The sequence below is a fragment of the Ascaphus truei genome, chromosome 2, assembly GCF_040206685.1.
Source record: "Ascaphus truei isolate aAscTru1 chromosome 2, aAscTru1.hap1, whole genome shotgun sequence".
Classification (NCBI taxonomy): domain Eukaryota; kingdom Metazoa; phylum Chordata; class Amphibia; order Anura; family Ascaphidae; genus Ascaphus; species Ascaphus truei.
Genome location: NC_134484.1, coordinates 453,424,466 through 453,443,336, shown reverse-complemented (window position 1 = coordinate 453,443,336; position 18,871 = coordinate 453,424,466). Strand labels below are relative to the sequence as shown.

Sequence of the window (18,871 nt, the reverse complement as noted above, 5' to 3'; positions counted from 1 at the left end):
CACCGAGCCACTGACGCACAGAGCCACTGACCCACAGAGCCACACACAGAGCCACTGACCCACATATTCACACACAGAGCCACTGACCTACACACCTACACACAGAGCCACTGACCCCCCCCCCCCACACACACACACAAACACAAACACACACACACACACACACAGAGCCACTGACCCCCACACACACACAGAGCCACTGAGCCCCACACAGACACAGAGCCACTGACCCCCACACACACAGAGCCACTGACCCACACACACACACACACACACACACACACAGAGCCACTGACCCACACACACACACACACACAGAGCCACTGACCCACACACAGACAGAGCCACTGACCTACACACACACACAGAGCCACTGACCTACACACACACACACAGAGCCACTGACCCACACAGAGCCACTGACCCACACACACACAGAGCCACTGACCCACACAGAGCCACTGACCCACACACACACAGAGCCACTGACCCCCACACATACAGAGCCACTGACCCACACACACACACACACACAGAGCCACTGACCCACACACACACAGAGCCACTGACCCACACACAGACAGAGCCACTGACCCACACACACACAGAGCCACTGACCCACACAGAGCCACTGACCCCCACACACACATACACAGCCCCTGACACACACACACACACACACACACACACACACACACACACACACACACACACACACACAATCACTGACACACACACACACAGAGCTACTGACCCACACCGAGCCCCTGACACACACACACACACAATGCCACTGACCCACACCAACAGAGCTACTGACACACAGAGCCACTGACCCATAGACACACCCAGTACCACTAACCCACACACCCACATACAGAGCCACTGAACCACACACATAGCCACTGACTCACACACCCACACACACAGAGCCAGTGGCCCACACACCGCCAGCCACTGACCCAGACCCACAGAGCCACTGACCCACACCCATAGAGCCACTGACCCACATGCACAGAGCCAGTGACACGCACAGAGATACTGACACGCACAAAGACGCTGACACAGAGCCACACACACACACACACACAGAGCCACACATGTATTTATCTCCCCTGTGTCTCACTCACTCTCCTCCCCTCCCGCCTCGCATGTATTTATCTCCCCTGTGTCTCACTCGCTCTCCTCCCCTCCCGCCTCGCATGTATTTATCTCCCCTGTGTCTCACTCGCTCTCCTCCCCTCCCGCCTCGCATGTATTTATCTCCCCTGTGTCTCACTCGCTCTCCTCCCCGCATGTATTTATCTCCCCTGTGTCTCACTCGCTCTCCTCCCCTCCCGCCTTGCATGTATTTATCTCCCCTGTGTCTCGCTCGCTCTCCTCCCGCCTCGCATGTATTTATCTCCCCTGTGTCTCACTCGCTCTCCTCCCCGCATGTATTTATCTCCCCTGTGTCTCACTCGCTCTCCTCCCCACCCGCCTCGCATGTATTTATCTCCCCTCCGTCTCACTCGTTCTCTTCCCCTCCCGCCTCGCATGTATTTATCTCCCCTGTGTCTCACTCGCTCTCCTCCCCTCCCGCCTCGCATGTATTTATCTCCCGTGTCTCACTCACTCTCGCCCCTCCCGCCTCGCATGTATTTATCTCCCCTCCGTCTCTCTCGCTCTCCTCCCCTCCCGTCTCGCATGTATTTATCTCCCCTCCGTCTCACTCACTCTCCCCCCCTCCCGCCTCGCATGTATTTATCTCCCCTCTGTCTCACTCACTCTCCCCCCCTCCCGCCTCGCATGTATTTATCTCTCCCCTCCGTCTCACTCCCTCTCCCCCTCCCGCCTCGTATGTATTTATCTCTCCCCTCCGTCTCACTCCCTCTCCCCCTCCCGCCTCACATGTATTTATCTCCCCTGTGTCTTACTCCCCTTCGCACTTGCCCCTACCTTACATCAATTACCACACTCTGCTCACACAATCCCCCGACAAAATACATACCAAAAACCCCACCCCGCAATACATAATAAAAATACCCGCCCCGCCAATACATATTAAAAAGACCCTTGCCGCCCCAATACATTTTTAAAGACCCCCACCCCCATACATATTTAAAAAAAAATGGGCCGCACAGGTGAAATCATCATCATACCCATATACCCACCCCCGCATCTCCCATCTCTCTCTCTCTCCCGCCCAGCATCTCCCATCTCTCTCTCCCCCCCCTGAATCTCCCATCTCTCTCTCCCCCCCTGCATCTCCCATGTCCCCCCCCTGCATCTCCCATTTGCCCCCCCCTGCATCTCCCATGTGTCCCCCTCCCCTGCATCTCCCATGTGTCCCCCTCCCCTGCATCTCCCATGTGTCCCCCTCCCCTGCATCTCCCATGTGTCCCCCTCCCCTGCATCTCCCATGTGTCCCCCTCCCCTGCATCTCCCATGTGTCCCCCTCCCCTGCATCTCCCATGTGTCCCCCTCCCCTGCATCTCCCATGTGTCCCCCTCCCCTGCATCTCCCATGTGTCCCCTCCCCTGCATCTCCCATGTGTCCCCCCCCTGCATCTCCCATGTGTCCCCCTCCCCTGCATCTACCATCTCTCTCCCCCCTCCCCTGTATCTCCCATGTGTATCTCCCCCCACCTATCTCCCATGTGTCTTCCCCCCCCCAATCTACCATGTGTCTTTCCCCCCCTGCATCTCCCATGTCTCTCCCCTCCTGCATCTCCCCCATATGCCTACCTCAGGCGGCTGGGGTTCGGCGGAGGTGGCTGCGGAGGCGGGATCAGGTAGGAGGCGGCAAGCTCTGGCACGCGCTCACTAACAGTAGCACCGGAGGTGCCGCACTGCTAGCGAGCGGCTGGGGTGCTGGTCCGGAGGGAGGGACAGCCGGGGGGAGTGCCGGGACAGGAGGGAGAGCCAGGGACCGGGGGGGGGGAGAGCCGGGGACTGGGGGGGGAGGGCCGGAGAGCCGGGGACCGGGGGGGGGGGGGGGGGAGACCCAGGAGGGGGGAGGGCCAGAGAGCCGGGGACCGGGGGGAGGGCCAGAGTGCCGGGACCGGAAGGAGGACCGAGGGGGAGGGCCGGAGTGCCGGGGACCAGGGGGAGTGCCGGGACCGAAGGGAGAACCGGTGACCGAGGGCCGGAGTGCTGGGGGGAGGAGTTTTGAGGGAGGGAGAGCCGGGGAAGGGCCGAAGGGGCTGGAGTGCCGGGGGGGAGGGGGAGGGAGAGCCGGGTAGAGCGGGCAGACAGACAGTCGCCCCTGCGACTGCTTTTTTTGGCAAAGTCCTGCCCCCGCATCCTCTTACCTTAAGCCAATCCCCTGTGGCCCGGTATTCAAAGCCCCGCCCCCGCATCCTCCATCCAATCCCCTGCTGCCCGGCGGCATTCTAAGTCCCGCCCCCGGCATTCTCCTTCATTCAGTCCACCCGGCAGCATAAAATACTTTCTGGCCGCCGCATTCTCCTCACCGCCGCTGCCCCGCAATACCGGGACCAGGGACAAAAACCGGGACAAAAACCGGTAAAACCGGTACGAATGGTCACCCTAATTGATGTCCAATTAGGAATAACATAGATTCAGGGAAAAGGGAAGAAACACTCTCATGGTACAATAACATATGACATTTAATATAATAACACTAGTGTTATACTATATAGGCAGTGTTCGACAAACCTATACATTTGCACGCCACGGGCGAGTGGATTTAACATCGTGGCGAGCTCCTATTGGTCCAACCAGCACACGTGTGGTACTAGGTGGCAAGTAGATTTTTTTTGTTCGGCGAGTAGATTTTTTGTTTTTTTGTCGACCACTGTATATAGGTGTTAAATTACTATATACACGCACGTGTGGTGTTATTGATTATAGTAGTTATATAGAGGATTTACACTATTTATTATTTTTCTGATCACTATTCAAAATATCACATTGAGGACCAGCGCTAATGACGACTTTTCTTCAACATATCTACAAGAAGGATTTTTGGACAATCTGTGAGTCATCCAGGCTGCAGGACTTCAATACACGTAAAGGTATCATTTAGAATTGTATTGGGACATTTACATATATTTTAGTATCCTGTGGCTATTAGCGCTAGGTTGTGTATACTCCATCATGTATTATTTGTCATCATAACTATGACCAGGACATACTTGAAAACGAGAGGTAACTCTCGATGTATTACTTCCTTGTAAAACATTTTATAAATAAATAAATTACTCATACCGAATCAATAGAAAAAATAACACGGGGAAATATATCTAACATAGAATATTAAGAAGTGGCGTCCTCTGCAGCTTTGCAATAGTTTATTTTTCGGTGACATTATTTTGCTCAAACACAGTCTACAGCAGGCCTGCACAACATACGGCCCGCGGGCCTGGCCTTTCTGTGCGGCCCGCGATGACTCCGGCCGGGCGCAAGTTAATTAAATAAAAATTTTTTTTTTTTAAAAAGTCTCAAAAAATAGCGGCGATTCATCCCTCCCCCTCCGTCCCCTCCCTCCCCGCCCCAGGGTTTTGCGGTGCGCGGGGGCAGCAGCAGCATGAGGAGGATGCGGCAGCCGTGAGTATTTTTTTTTTCAATAGCAGGATGCCAGGGGGCGGGTTGGAGGTCAGAGCATGCCGGGGGCGGGGGCTGTGTGTGTGTGTGTGTGTGTATGAAAAATGGGCTGACATGTGAGGGGAGGGTGGGGGGCTGACATGTGAGGGGAGGGTGGGCTGCTGACATGTGAGGGGAGGGTGGGCTGCTGACATGTGAGGGGAGGGTGGGCTGCTGACATGTGAGGGGAGGGTGGGATGCTGACATGTGAGGTGCAGGGGGGGGAGAGAGTGATGTGAGTTGCAGGGGGGGGGGAGTGATGTGAGTTGCAGGGGGGGAGAGAGTGATGTGAGTTGCAGGGGGGGAGAGTGATGTGAGTTGCAGGGGGGGAGAGTGATGTGAGTTGCAGGGGGGGAGAGTGATGTGAGTTGCAGGGGGGGAGAGTGATGTGAGTTGCAGGGGAGGGGAGAGCGATGTGAGTTGCAGGGGGGGGAGAGCGATGTGAGTTGCAGGGGGGGGAGAGTGATGTGAGTTGCAGGGGGAGGGTGTGATGTGAGTTGCAGGGGGGGAGAGAGTGTCATATTGAGGGGAGGGGGAAAGCGTGTCATATTGAAGGGAGGGGGAAAGAGTGTCATATTTAGGGGAGGGGGAGAGAGTGTCATATTGAGGGGAGGGGGAGAGTGTGTCATATTGAGGGGAGGGGGAGAGTGTGTCATATTGAGGGGAGGGGGAGAGTGTGTCATATTGAGGGGAGGGGGAGTGTGTGTCATATTGAGGGGAGGGGGAGAGTGTGTCATATTGAGGGGAGGGGGAGAGTGTGTCATATTGAGGAGAGGGGGAGAGTGTGTCATATTGAGGGCAGGGGAAGAGTATGTCATATTTAGGGGAGGGGGAGAGTGTGTCATATTGAGGGGAGGGGGAGAGTGTGTCATATTGAGGGGAGGGGGAGAGTGTGTCATATTGAGGGGAGGGGGAGAGAGTGTCATTTAGGGGAGGGGGAGAGAGTGTCATATTGAGGGAAGAGAGACATGGGGGGGATGCTGACTTGTGGGGGTGATGCTGACTTGGGGGGGCTGCTGACATGGAATGGGCTGGAGGGATGTGGAAGGGGTATTGTGTGTTTGATGTGGAGTTGGGTACTGTGTGTTTGATGTGGAGGGGGGTATTGTGTGGGTGAGGGGGAGAGATGGGGGTATGAGAGATAGATGGGGAGTATCGTAAAGGTTGATAGTGAGGGGTTCTGGGGGAGATATGAGGATGATGATGATGAGAGGTGCTGGAGGAGAGATGATGATGAGAGGTGCTGGAGGAGAGATGATGATGAGAGGTGCTGGAGGAGAGATGATGATGAGAGGTGCTGGAGGAGAGATGATGATGAGAGGTGCTGGAGGAGAGATGATGATGAGAGATGATGATGAGAGATGATGATGAGAGATGATGATGAGAGATGATGATGAGAGATGATGATGAGAGATGATGATGAGAGATGATGATGAGAGATGATGATGAGAGATGATGATGAGAGATGACGATGAGAGATGATGATGATGAGAGATGATGATGAGAGGTGCTGGAGGAGAGATGAGGATGAGGATGAGGATGAGGATGAGGATGATGATGATGATGATGATGATGATGATGATGATGATGATGATGATGATGATTTAACCCGTGCGGCCCAAATTTTTTTTCCTTGGAGCAGTTCGGCCCTTCTCACTTTACGAGTTGAGCAGGCCTGGTCTAGAGTAATAATCATGTGTATTAAGAACGGAGTCCTAGATTTGTTTCTCACAGTACAAAGGCCGAATGTATAAGGCCATGTGGAACAGATATACGGTTGCCCATGACATTGGAAAGCATTATCCCCTATTATTCCACTAGTAAGAAGTAGATAAATGGCCAACCATAGGTGGATGCCGTTTGAATTATATTAGTAAACACCCACATGACATAAAGCCAATGACCTGATTCCTGCAGAGAGGTGAAGCAGCTTTCCAATATTTGGATCATTTATTGTCTCAAAATCATAAAAGCTGCATTTGTGCATAAATAATAATAGTGGCACTATTAGTGTGGCAGGTACACTGTTAAAAATGGTTAAGAAGCGGGTCACAAAAAGGTAGCAACTCCACCATAAGAGCGATCCATGTAAGATGGGGATATGCGCCCTATCATGGCTGGCTGTTGCTAAAACCTGGCAGGAGTATCCAAAAGTTTGTTTTCATTTTGTTAAATACCATTTCAACAGTTTATAGCAAATACTTACTTCTTCTTCACAGCCTACTGGTTTATGGAGTGATTTTAGCTCTGTGACTTGCAGATGATTAATTCTTATCACTGCGGGTTGGCAAGCATTTTCAATAAACACTCGAGACCTCCCTGGCGAGTGGAAAAATTATAAATCCAGACAAAATCCAAATGTCCTTCCCTGACTTTTCATGCTATGCCAGAACTATGTCTGTTATGTAAATAAAGGCTAATGCACCGTAACCCGTACCAGCAGGTAAAGGTCCAGAGTTTACAATTCGGCACACCTCCACGTATGCAAGTATGGCTCAGTACCATAATGACTAAAAGGAGTACTGATTTAATAGACATTTTGCCCATTGTAGTAAATAATATACCAACTATAATATTCGATGGTATTTATATGTAGCAAGGGTATATTGTGATATTCTGTTTGTACCACTGGATCCTAGGAAACACACTGATATGTTTTATAACATGATATTCTGCGTCATCAGTGAGACAAAGCTGACTGCATCTGTAAATTACCAAGCATGGAGTAATCAAATGATCTTACTATTATGAACTATATTGTTCCAAACATTGTCATTGCCAGAGCTGAGTTTTCTGGAAAGAAATGCTGCCTCTAAATATGCATAAGAAGTATCTTAAGGTTTGACTTGGATTACCATTGCTTTTATCATTGGGTCATCGTGCTCTCTGTATAACATATTTTAATAATAATTTATTCCCATTTCAGTTTCCCTGAACCTGTTCATGATCAGAAGCTGCAATATAAAGACGTTCTTTTTATTTAAAAAATGATTTAAGAGAAAGTACAACTTTTATTTTAGAAATTGTCTTTCTTTTTCCTGCTGATCAAGGTTAAAAAGACTTTTTGAGGGGGACTCTTAGGCTGGGGCCATGCGTAGACCGTGCGGACGTTGAGCGATCAGACGGCCTTAAGGCAGTGATCGAGTCCATGCGGCGTGCGGGCAGAAGCGTGTTGCGCAAGAAATCAGTTGAAACTGATTTCTTGGCGAGACAGGCCGGTCACGTGAGCGGTTCGCCCAATGAGGGCAAACCAGCTCCGCGACGCCCACAGGCACACCCCCCACGGCCCGTCCACCATGGCCAGGGAAAGCACCCGCTTCACTTCCCAGCCTCCACGCGGGCGAAGGCACCATGGCCCCAGACTTAGACATGGTGACCTAATGTGAATGTTCAATAAGATACCTAATAATTCAAACCAGATCACTGCAGCATTCTTATAGTTACAGTACCACATTAATCTCCTATCGCAAGTAGTCTGTGTTAAATATTCTAAGGCATTTTGCTCATTTCCAAGGTAAGATTTTACATATAGTAGCTCTGAAAATCTGTTCATTATATATTTAAGTATGAGACAACCATTCAAAATTAATTTATCCTAAAACCTAAAAAGCTTAGTAAAATAAAAAGTTATGTTGTTTACTGCAGATGCCCTGGCTGTCAGATGAAATCTTAAGAGTCTGGATTTTGTAGATCTAATTGTCTGTGAAGTTTGCCCCAAATAATATTATTTCCAGAGGTTGCTAGGCCTGACTTATGATTTTAAAGTTAATCGATATGTTTTAAATACAACTATTTGGGATTTTATGGTAAACACAATAGCAGGTTCAGAATTCTGGACTACAGTTCCAACCTTTTTCACAAGACTAGAGGAAAACCATGAGATTCCCTTAAAGCAGCAATACGGCTTAGCATATCTTATACTATATTTGTGAAAGCACTGGATGCCTGTCTGGATGTCCTGTGTCCCTAGGGGAAATCTCATTGGTCCCTTGGCCCGCCTGCCCCCGCACACCTCTCATTGGCCTGAGGCGGAGTGACGGGCCAAAGGAGAGACACACACACACACACACCCGCTCAACCCTAGAGACGCTGACAAGACGCTCACCAGGACACCAAAAGTAAGTACAACACTCCCCCCCCCCCACTATCACCCCTCTGGCCCTCCTCAACGGCTAGCCGCCCTTGACCACCCACCCTCCGCCCTTCCCGGCGCTGAACCACCCCCTATCACCACTACGGCCCCTTTGCTACGCTCTTACCCCACACGGCACTTTCCGCCGCGTGTCCTCGAAAACGAGCAAGATCTCCCCCCCCCCCCAACAACACCCTCGATCAGCACACTTACCCTACACCGCCAACGCCGGACCTCAAACACGACGCTAACACCCCCCCCCCCTCGCCACTCCGCATGCCGCCGCGGGCCAGACCGAGCAGCCGCTCACACCCCCAACCCCCTCTCGCCACCCCGCATGCCGCCGCGGGCCAGACCGAGCAGCCCCTCACACCACTAACCCCCTCTCGCCACTCCGCATGCCGCCACGGCCCATCGCAAAAAGACCACTCCCCACTGTCAGCAATCATGCACACACGAAATCAGTTTACTGCACAAATCACAACATGCTCAATGTGGAACAGCTTTCACCCCCACCCCTCTCTTTGCCCCCACCCCTCTCTTTGCCCCCCCCACCCCTCTCTTTGCCCCCCCCCACCCCTCTCTTTGCCCCCCCCACCCCTCTCTTTGCCCCCCCCACCCCTCTCTTTGCCCCCTCCCTGCCCTTTGCCCCCCCTGCCCTTTGCCCCACCGGCCCCTCCCTGCCCTTTGCCCCCCGCCCCTCCCTGCCCTTTGCCCCCCCTGCCCCTCCCTGCCCTTTGCCCCCCCTGCCCTTTGCCCCCCCTGCCCCTCCCTGCCCTTTGCCCCCCCTGCCCTCTGCCCCTCGGCCCCTCCCTGCCCTCTGCCCCTCCCTGCCCTCTGCCCCTCCCTGCCCTCTGCCCCTCCCTGCCCTCTGCCCCTCCGCCCCTCCCTGCCCCTCGGCCCCTCCCTTCCCTCTGCCCCTCCCTGCCCTCTGCCCCTCGGCCCCTCCCTGCCCTCTGCCCCTCCCTGCCCTTCCACGCCCCCCCCCCACCTTTCCACGCCCCCCCGCCTTTCCACGCCCCCCCCCCCCCACCTTTCCACGCCCCCCTCGCCTTTCCACGCCCCCCGCCTTTCCACTCCCCCTGCCTTTCCACGCCCCCCCGCCTTTCCACGCCCCCCGCCTTTCCACACCCCATGCCCCCTGCCCTTCCACGCCCGGGCAACGCCGGGTATATCAGCTAGTATATATATACAGTATATATATATATATACTGTATATATATCAGCTCCGGGGACTCCCTGCTTCCAGAGATACACACCTCTGTAGGGGGTGCCGGTATCTCTGCTGAGTTTAAATCCCCTGGTCACACGGGCCATAAGGAAGCCGCACCAGATGACGTCACGGCTTCCTATTGGCCCGCATGACGTGGGGACATTTAAACCCGCCATTAGACACTCCCTTTCTCTGAATGCAGAGATACCGGCACCACTACAGAGGCAAGTATCTTCGGAGGCAGGGGGTCTCCGGAGCTGAAATTAACGGGGTTCAGCTCCAGAGACCCCCTGCTTAAAACATCCAATAAAAAATACATTGCTTTTTCTTTAAAAATAAACAACAAAAAAACAAAAATGTACTGCTGCTTTAAAGTAACTATTTTTTCCAATGAACCGAGTGTTTTGATCATTTATGAATACATGCTACACTAACGCTACATAAACTAACTTTTCATTTATTGTATTTTCTTGCACTGGGTTATGTTGTGTCACTTGTATTTGCAAAAATGCATGACACTCCTGTTGCTATGGCAGAATCGATAAAAGCCAGGCAAACAAAGCAAGTTCTGAAGGTCTACCAATGCAGATACAGGTCTAATGCTAAAATCCAAAATGGTTGGGGGGAGGGAGAGGAGGGGAATATATATACTGCTTTTGCTGAAAAATTATTTGAATGGTTTTCAACTTCCCAAACATGGCAAAAGCCGCGTCTAATAAGGTGCGCAACACAGGGACACAATCTAAAAAAAAGGTTTGCCAGGATACATTTTCCACGTTACTCATTCCTATTGTTTGTATGGTGGCAGGAAATGTTTGTTCAACACATCAACTAGTTCACTGGCTTGCAAGTCATCTTTTTAAGAATAATCCTATGAATTTAATACCGCCCATCCTATCCTAGTCAGAGAGGTGTACACCTCCTGTATTGTCCACAAGCTGCGAAGAAATACGTTTGTCAGAGCCACATCTAAAAATGAAAATGATCACAGATCCACAACAAATATGATGATATTCTCGATATACAGTATAGATGTAGCAGATTTTATTACCCCCATTAATCGTAATAACGCATGAAATGTATGCGCGCGCTCTCTCTTTAACAGTTGTTTTCAATAAAACCCACTGTACAATAACGTGCCAGGGTTACAGGGAGCGGTAACGTCTGCAACTGTACATCTGTATCCAAGTGAAATAAACCAACTGGACCTATTAATGATATATTTGTGGTTCCTTTGGTTTGAGAACAGCTCTACTGGCACCATACAGATTATGTTTCAAAGTACTGCAAGATCACCCTCTCCGGCACAAAGCCCTTCCCCAGGCTGAGTTATAAAAGTGATTAGCTGAAAGATCTTCAAATACACAAACTACGACTGTATAATTGTGTAATTAACAATTTACTATATTAACTTAGCGTAAAGGGTACTATGCAATGTCATATTGGGAAAATAAATACGATACTTACAGCTCTACAGATCTTGAAAAGACAACAGAAAGAGTAAGCAGGATGCAGCCATATGGACCGAATTCAAACTGGAAAAGAAAAATCAACATAACATGTTAATATCAGACAGCATGAAAAATACATTTGATGCAACTAAAATTTATAATATCTACTTTTCCTCAAAATAGAATAGTATGTGTAAGATCGTGTGAGAAAGTTGTACAATTTAATCAATTTTAAGCAAACTGTTGCTTTTCAGTGTCACTTTCTTAGGGGGTTATTTAATATGTTTCGGTCAAAAATACCCACTGCAGTGGAACAACAATAGAATACAATTCATCTCTTATATACGATCTGTGCAGGGGTTTTTAAAACCACATTAGTAAATAGAAGCCTCAGAGCCAATGCTGAGAGATGGGTGGGGGCGCTGGTACACCAGATTAAAATCTGGTTACCTTACCTCTATAGCTACGTCTAGGCGTCCGTACTTACAATGAAAAACAATTCAGTGTATTATTAATTAATTATTTGGATAATATCTAGTAAGGATGTTTCTGTGTCTACAGTGGTGGGCCAGTTCCTTTCCGCTGCGGATTTCCGCAGATCGATATCAAAAAGCCAAAACCGCTGTTCTTTTTCCTATTACTGAAAATCAGAGTCCAAAACCGACAAGTGGAATCCAATCGTCGGATTCAATATAAACACGTTCCGTGGACCGGATTTCCATTACATCAGATGTCGGATTTTTTAAAATCTGTAAATCTGAGCACCATGAGTGGATATTAAAGAATTTGCGCGGGCTAAAATTGCTGAATTCCCAATCCGGATTTCATTGTGTGGATCTGATTTTGTCTAAAAACCCCGGGACAACCTAGGAAGGGGATTTTAACTAGTCCACCCCTGTCTATCTTAAACACACACAGAACTAAAAAGTCTTGCTCAGGTGCTCCTCATTCCAAATGGCATCTCCTTCTCACCTGCCAAACCTACTGTACCTACCAAAGAAATTCTCAGCTCTCTTTTCTTTTGCTCCTTCTACAGTATGTGGTGACATATCCCAAAACCCTGGGACATACCCTAAATTTAACTGCCCTCTCCAACTTCGCTCTGAGCACAGTCTCATTTCCTGCAACATTTCAGCATGCCACTGTTACACTCGGCCTGTCAGCCCAACCTTACTGTATCTTCTAACTACTGCCCAATCTAGTTTCTCCCATTTTCTTCCTCACTCCGATCCATCAGAATATTCCTCACCTTTGTTAAATAAACAGAATTGACTTAATAGACTATTACACAGTGAAATATAGTTCAGTTTAATGAAGAGTAGGGTCTATGTATTATTGGGTGAAATACTGCTAAAGTCCATTTCAAACTGTATATACAACTTGGCAAAACAGGAATAAGTACAGGTATTAAGCTTTGCTGTAGTGACATCTCTCCACTAGCTGTAATACAGAAAAACAAAGTGTGAAACAAATTCATTTTTTTTTTTTTTAAAGCAACATTGCTTTATTTAATTTGGCTTATCGTGAAGGTACAGTATTATGATCCATTGCCTTTATTAGACCAAAAAGCAAAACTCAATTGGAGTTATGACATTAAGGATTGTCTCCAAACAAAACACTGGAAGATTCTGTTACAAGTAGTTTAATTATGAACTAAAACAGGTAGAAAATGGTCAAACTGAATACCTGGGATCATCTAACATCAATATGCTCAATAAGCTATTTGTCAGATACTTTTTTTTTTCTTCTTTCAAAAGTGTAACATTTTTTTTAAAAGCTGTTAGGTATAAAAACAAAACTTGTGTCCGTAACAGGAGCAGGGCGGTATTAATGAGCGCACCACCATGAAGCCGCTGACTAGAGGCTGCAATATCCCTGCTCCCTCTGCACTGGGAACCCTATCCCCCCCCCCCCCATTCCCTCAATTTTCCGCTCTCCCCCCACATCACCCACTCCCCCCTCTATGTCACCCAATCACCCCCATGTTATCTATCCAACCCCATTCTACCCACTTCCCTATTACTCTCTCCTCCCCGTCCCCTCACACCTCCCGCTCTCCTCCCTGTCCCTTCACACTTCCCACTCTCCTCCTGTCCCTTCACACTTCCCACTCTCCTCCCCGTCCCTTCACACTTCCCACTCTCCTCCCCGTCCCTTCACACCTCCCACTCTCCTCCACCGTCCCCTCACACCTCCCACTGTCCTCCCCTCACACCTCCCACTCTCCTCCCTGTCCTCTCACACTCTCCTCCCCTCACACCTCCCATTCTCCTCCTCACACCTCCCACTCTCCTCCCCTCACACCTCCCACTCTCCTCCCTGTCCTCTCACACTCTCCTCCCCTCACACCTCCCACTCTCCTCCCCTCACCTCCCACTCTCCTCCCTGTCCTCTCACACTCTCCTCCCCTCACATCTCCCACTCTCCTCCCCTCACAACTCCCACTATCCTCCCCGTCCCCTCATTCCTCCCCGTCCCCATACCTCCCTCTCTCCTCCCCTCACACCTTCCACTCTCCTCCCCATCCCCACACCTCCCACTCTTCTCCCCTCACACCTCGCACTCTCCTCTCTGTCCCCTCACACCTCCCACTCTCCTCCCCTCACACCTTCCACACTCCTCCCTGTCCCATCACACCTCCCACTCTTCTCCCCTGACACCTCCCACTCTCCTCCCAGTCCCCTCACACCTCCCACTCTCCTCCCCATCCCCTCACATTTTCCACTCTCCTCCCCGTCCCCTCACAGCTCCCTCTCCTCCTCGTCCCCTCACAGCTCCCACTCTCCTCCCCGTCCCATCACACTTCCCACTCTCCTCCCCTCACACCTCACACTTTCCTCCCCTTACACCTCCCACTCTCCTCCCGTCTCCCACTCTCCTCCCCATCCCCTCACATTTTCCACTCACCTCCCCGTCACCTCACATTTAGCACTCTCCTACCCGTCCCCTCACACCTCCCACTCTCCTCCCCTCACACCTCCCACTCTCCTCCTCTCACACATCCCACTCTCCTCCCCGTCCCCTCACACCTTCCACTCTCCTCCCCGTCCCCTCACACCTCCCACTCTCCTCCCCGTCCCCTCACACCTCCCACTCTCCTCCCCGTCCCCTCACACCTCCCACTCTCCTCCCCGTCCCCTCACACCTCCCACTCTCCTCCCCGTTCCCTCATACCTCCCACTCTCCTCCCCGTCCCCTCACACCTCCCACTCTCCTCCCCGTCCCCTCACACCTCCCACTCTCCTTCCCGTCCCCTCACACCTCCCACTCTCCTCCCCTCACACATCCCACTCCCTCCCCGTCCCCTCACACCTCCCACTCTCCTCCCCGTCCCCTCACACCTCCCACTCTCCTCCCCATCCCCTCACATTTTCCACACTCCTCCCCATCCCCTCACAGCTCCCACTCTCCTCACAGCTCCCACTCTCCTCCCCGTCCCTTCACACTTCCCGCTCTCCTCTCCTCACACCTCACACCTCACACTCTCCTCCCTGTCCCCTCACACTCTCCTCCCCTCACACCTCCCACTCTCCTCCCCGTCCCCTCACACCTCCCACTCTCCTCCCCTCACATCTCCCACTCTCCTCCCCGTCCCCTCATACCTCCCACTCTCCTCCCCTCACACCTCCCACTCCCTCCCCGTCTCTTCACACTTCCCACTCTCCTCCCCTCACACCTCACACTTTCCTCCCCTTACACCTCCCACTCTCCTCCCGTCTCCCACTCTCCTCCCCATCCCCTCACATTTTCCACTCACCTCCCCGTCACCTCACATTTAGCACTCTCCTCCCCGTCCCCTCACACCTCCCACTCTCCTCCCCGTCCCCTCACACCTCCCACTCTCCTCCCCTCACACCTCCCACTCTCCTCCCCTCACACATCCCACTCTCCTCCCCTCACACATCCCACTCTCCTCCCCGTCCCCTCACACCTCCCACTCTCCTCCCCGTCCCCTCACACCTCCCACTCTCCTCCCCGTCCCCTCACACCTCCCACTCTCCTCCCCGTCCCCTCACACCTCCCACTCTCCTCCCCGTCCCCTCACACCTCCCACTCTCCTCCCCGTCCCCTCACACCTCCCACTCTCCTCCCCTCACACATCCCACTCCCTCCCCGTCCCCTCACACCTCCCATTCTCCTACCCTCACACCTCCCACTCTCCTCCCCGTCCCCTCACACCTCCCACTCTCCTCCCCATCCCCTCACATTTTCCACACTCCTCCCCATCCCCTCACAGCTCCCACTCTCCTCCCCGTCCCCTCACAGCTCCCACTCTCCTCCCCGTCCCTTCACACTTCCCACTCTCCTCCCCTCACACTCTCCTCCCCTCACACCTCACACTCTCCTCCCTGTCCCCTCACACTCTCCTCCCCTCACACCTCCCACTCTCCACCCCGTCCCCTCACTCCTCCCCGTCCCCTCACACTCTCCTCCCCTCACATCTCCCACTCTCCTCCCCCTCCCCTCACATCTCCCACTCTCCTCCCCGTCCCCTCACACCTCCCACTCTCCTCCCCGTCCCCTCACAGCTCCCACTCTCCTCCCCGTCCCCTCACAGCTCCCACTCTCCTCCCTGTCCCTTCACACTTCCCACTCTCCTCCCCTCACACCTCACACTTTCCTCCCCGTCTCCCACTCTCCTCCCCATCCCCTCACATTTTCCACTCACCTCCCCATCACCTCACATTTAGACCTCTCCTCCCCGTCCCCTCACACCTCCCACTCTCCTCCCCTCACACCTCCCACTCTCCTCCCACTCTCCTCCCCTCACACCTCCCACTCTCCTCCCCATCCCCTCACACCTCCCACTCTCCTCTCCTCACACCTCCCACTCTCCTCCCCGTCCGCACTCTCCTCCCCGTCCCCTCACACCTCCCACTCTCCTCCCCTCACACTTCCCACTCTCCTCCCCTCACACCTCCCACTCTCCTCCCCATCCCCTCACACCTCCCACTCTCCTCCCCTCACACCTCCCACTCTCCTCCCAATCCCCTATTTTCCACACTCCTCCCCATCCCCTCACAGCTCCCACTCTCCTCCCCGTCCCTTCACACTTCCCACTCTCCTCCCCTCACACCTCACACTCTCCTCCCCTCACACCTCACACTCTCCTCCCCTCACACCTCACACTCTCCTCCCCTCACACCTCACACTCTCCTCCCCTCACACCTCACACTCTCCTCCCCTCACACCTCACACTCTCCTCCCCTCACACCTCACACTCTCCTCCCCTCACACCTCACACTCTCCTCCCCTCACACCTCACACTCTCCTCCCCTCACACCTCACACTCTCCTCCCCTCACACCTCACACTCTCCTCCCCTCACACCTCACACTCTCCTCCCCTCACACCTCACACTCTCCTCCCCTCACACCTCACACTCTCCTCCCCTCACACCTCACACTCTCCTCCCCTCACACCTCACACTCTCCTCCCCTCACACCTCACACTCTCCTCCCCTCACACCTCACACTCTCCTCCCCTCACACCTCACACTCTCCTTCCCGTCCCCTCACACCTCCCACTCTCCTCCCCTCACACATCCCACTCCCTCCCCGTCCCCTCACACCTCCCACTCTCCGACCCTCACACCTCCCACTCTCCTCCCCACACCCCTCACACCTCCCACTCTCCTCCCCATCCAGTCACATTTTCCACACTCCTCCCCATCCCCTCACAGCTCCCACTTTCCTCACACCTCACACTCTCCTCCCTGTCCCCTCACACTCTCCTCCCCTCACACCTCCCACTCTCCTCCCCGTCCCCTCACTCCTACCTGTCCCCTCACACCTCCCACTCTCCTCCCCTCACATCTCCCACTCTCCTCCCCGTCCCCTCACACCTCCCACTCTCCTCCCCTCACATCTCCCACTCTCCTCCCCATCCCCTCACACCTCACACTTTCCTCCCCTTACACCTCCCACTCTCCTCCCGTCTCCCACTCTCCTCCCCATCCCCTCACATTTTCCACTCACCTCCCCGTCACCTCACATTTAGCACTCTCCTCCCCGTCCCCTCACACCTCCCACTCTCCTCCCCGTCCCCTCACACCTCCCACTCTCCTCCCCGTCCCCTCACACCTCCCACTCTCCTCCCCGTCCCCTCACACCTCCCACTCTCCTCCCCGTCCCCTCACACCTCCCACTCTCCTCCCCGTCCCCTCACACCTCCCACTCTCCTCCCCTCACACTTCCCACTCTCCTCCCCTCACACCTCCCACTCTCCTCCCCTCACACCTCCCACTCTCCTCCCCTCACACCTCCCACTCTCCTCCCCTCACACCTCCCACTCTCCTCCCCTCACACATCCCACTCTCCTCCCCTCACACATCCCACTCTCCTCCCCTCACACATCCCACTCTCTTCCCCGTCCCCTCACACCTCCCACTCTCCTCCCCGTCCCCTCACACCTCCCACTCTCCTCCCCGTCCCCTCACACCTCCCACTCTCCTCCCCGTCCCCTCACACCTCCCACTCTCCTCCCCGTCCCCTCACACCTCCCACTCTCCTCCCCGTCCCCTCACACCTCCCACTCTCCTCCCCTCACATATCCCACTCCCTCCCCGTCCCCTCACACCTCCCATTCTCCTACCCTCACACCTCCCACTCTCCTCCCCGTCCCCTCACACCTCCCACTCTCCTCCCCATCCCCTCACATTTTCCACACTCCTCCCCAACCCCTCACAGCTCCCACTCTCCTCCCCGTCCCCTCACAGCTCCCACTCTCCTCCCCGTCCCTTCACACTTCCCACTCTCCTCCCCTCACACCTCACACTCTCCTCCCTGTCCCCTCACACTCTCCTCCCCTCACACCTCCCACTCTCCTCCCCGTCCCCTCACTCCTCCCCGTCCCCTCACACCTCCCACTCTCCTCCCCTCACATCTCCCACTCTCCTCCCCGTCCCCTCACACCTCCCACTCTCCTCCCCGTCCCCTCACACCTCCCACTCCCCTCACATTTTCCACTCTCCTCCCCATCCCCTCACAGCTCCCACTCTCCTCCCCGTCCCCTCACAGCTCCCACTCTCCTCCCCGTCCCTTCACACTTCCCACTCTCCTCCCCTCACACCTCACACTTTCCTCCCCCCCTCACACCTCACACTTTCCTCCCCGTCTCCCACTCTCCTCCCCATCCCCTCACATTTTCCTCTCACCTCCCCATCACCTCACATTTAGACCTCTCCTCCCCGTCCCCTCACACCTCCCACTCTCCTCCCCTCACACCTCCCACTCTCCTCCCCTCACACCTCCCACTCTCCTCCCCTCACACCTCCCACTCTCCTCCCCATCCCCTCACACCTCCCACTCTCCTCCCCTCACACCTCCCACTCTCCTCCCCGTCCGCACTCTCCTCCCCGTCCCCTCACACCTCTCACTCTCCTCCCCTCACACTTCCCACTCTCCTCCCCTCACACTTCCCACTCTCCTCCCCTCACACTTCCCACTCTCCTCCCCATCCCCTCACACCTCCCACTCTCCTCCCCATCC

The 18,871-nt window shown here is 53.7% G+C and overlaps 1 protein-coding gene across 7 annotated transcripts in view; it reads right to left on the bottom strand.

The window, feature by feature from the left end:
• MINDY4 (MINDY lysine 48 deubiquitinase 4) overlaps positions 1-18,871 on the bottom strand; it is a 130,516-nt gene that overhangs the window by 42,939 nt on the left and 68,706 nt on the right. For all 7 annotated transcript variants that reach the window (XM_075587962.1, XM_075587963.1, XM_075587964.1 and 4 more), the window contains one exon: positions 11,399-11,466. In XM_075587962.1, the coding sequence (XP_075444077.1) occupies positions 11,399-11,466 (68 nt within the window). The remainder of the gene's footprint in view (positions 1-11,398; positions 11,467-18,871) is intronic.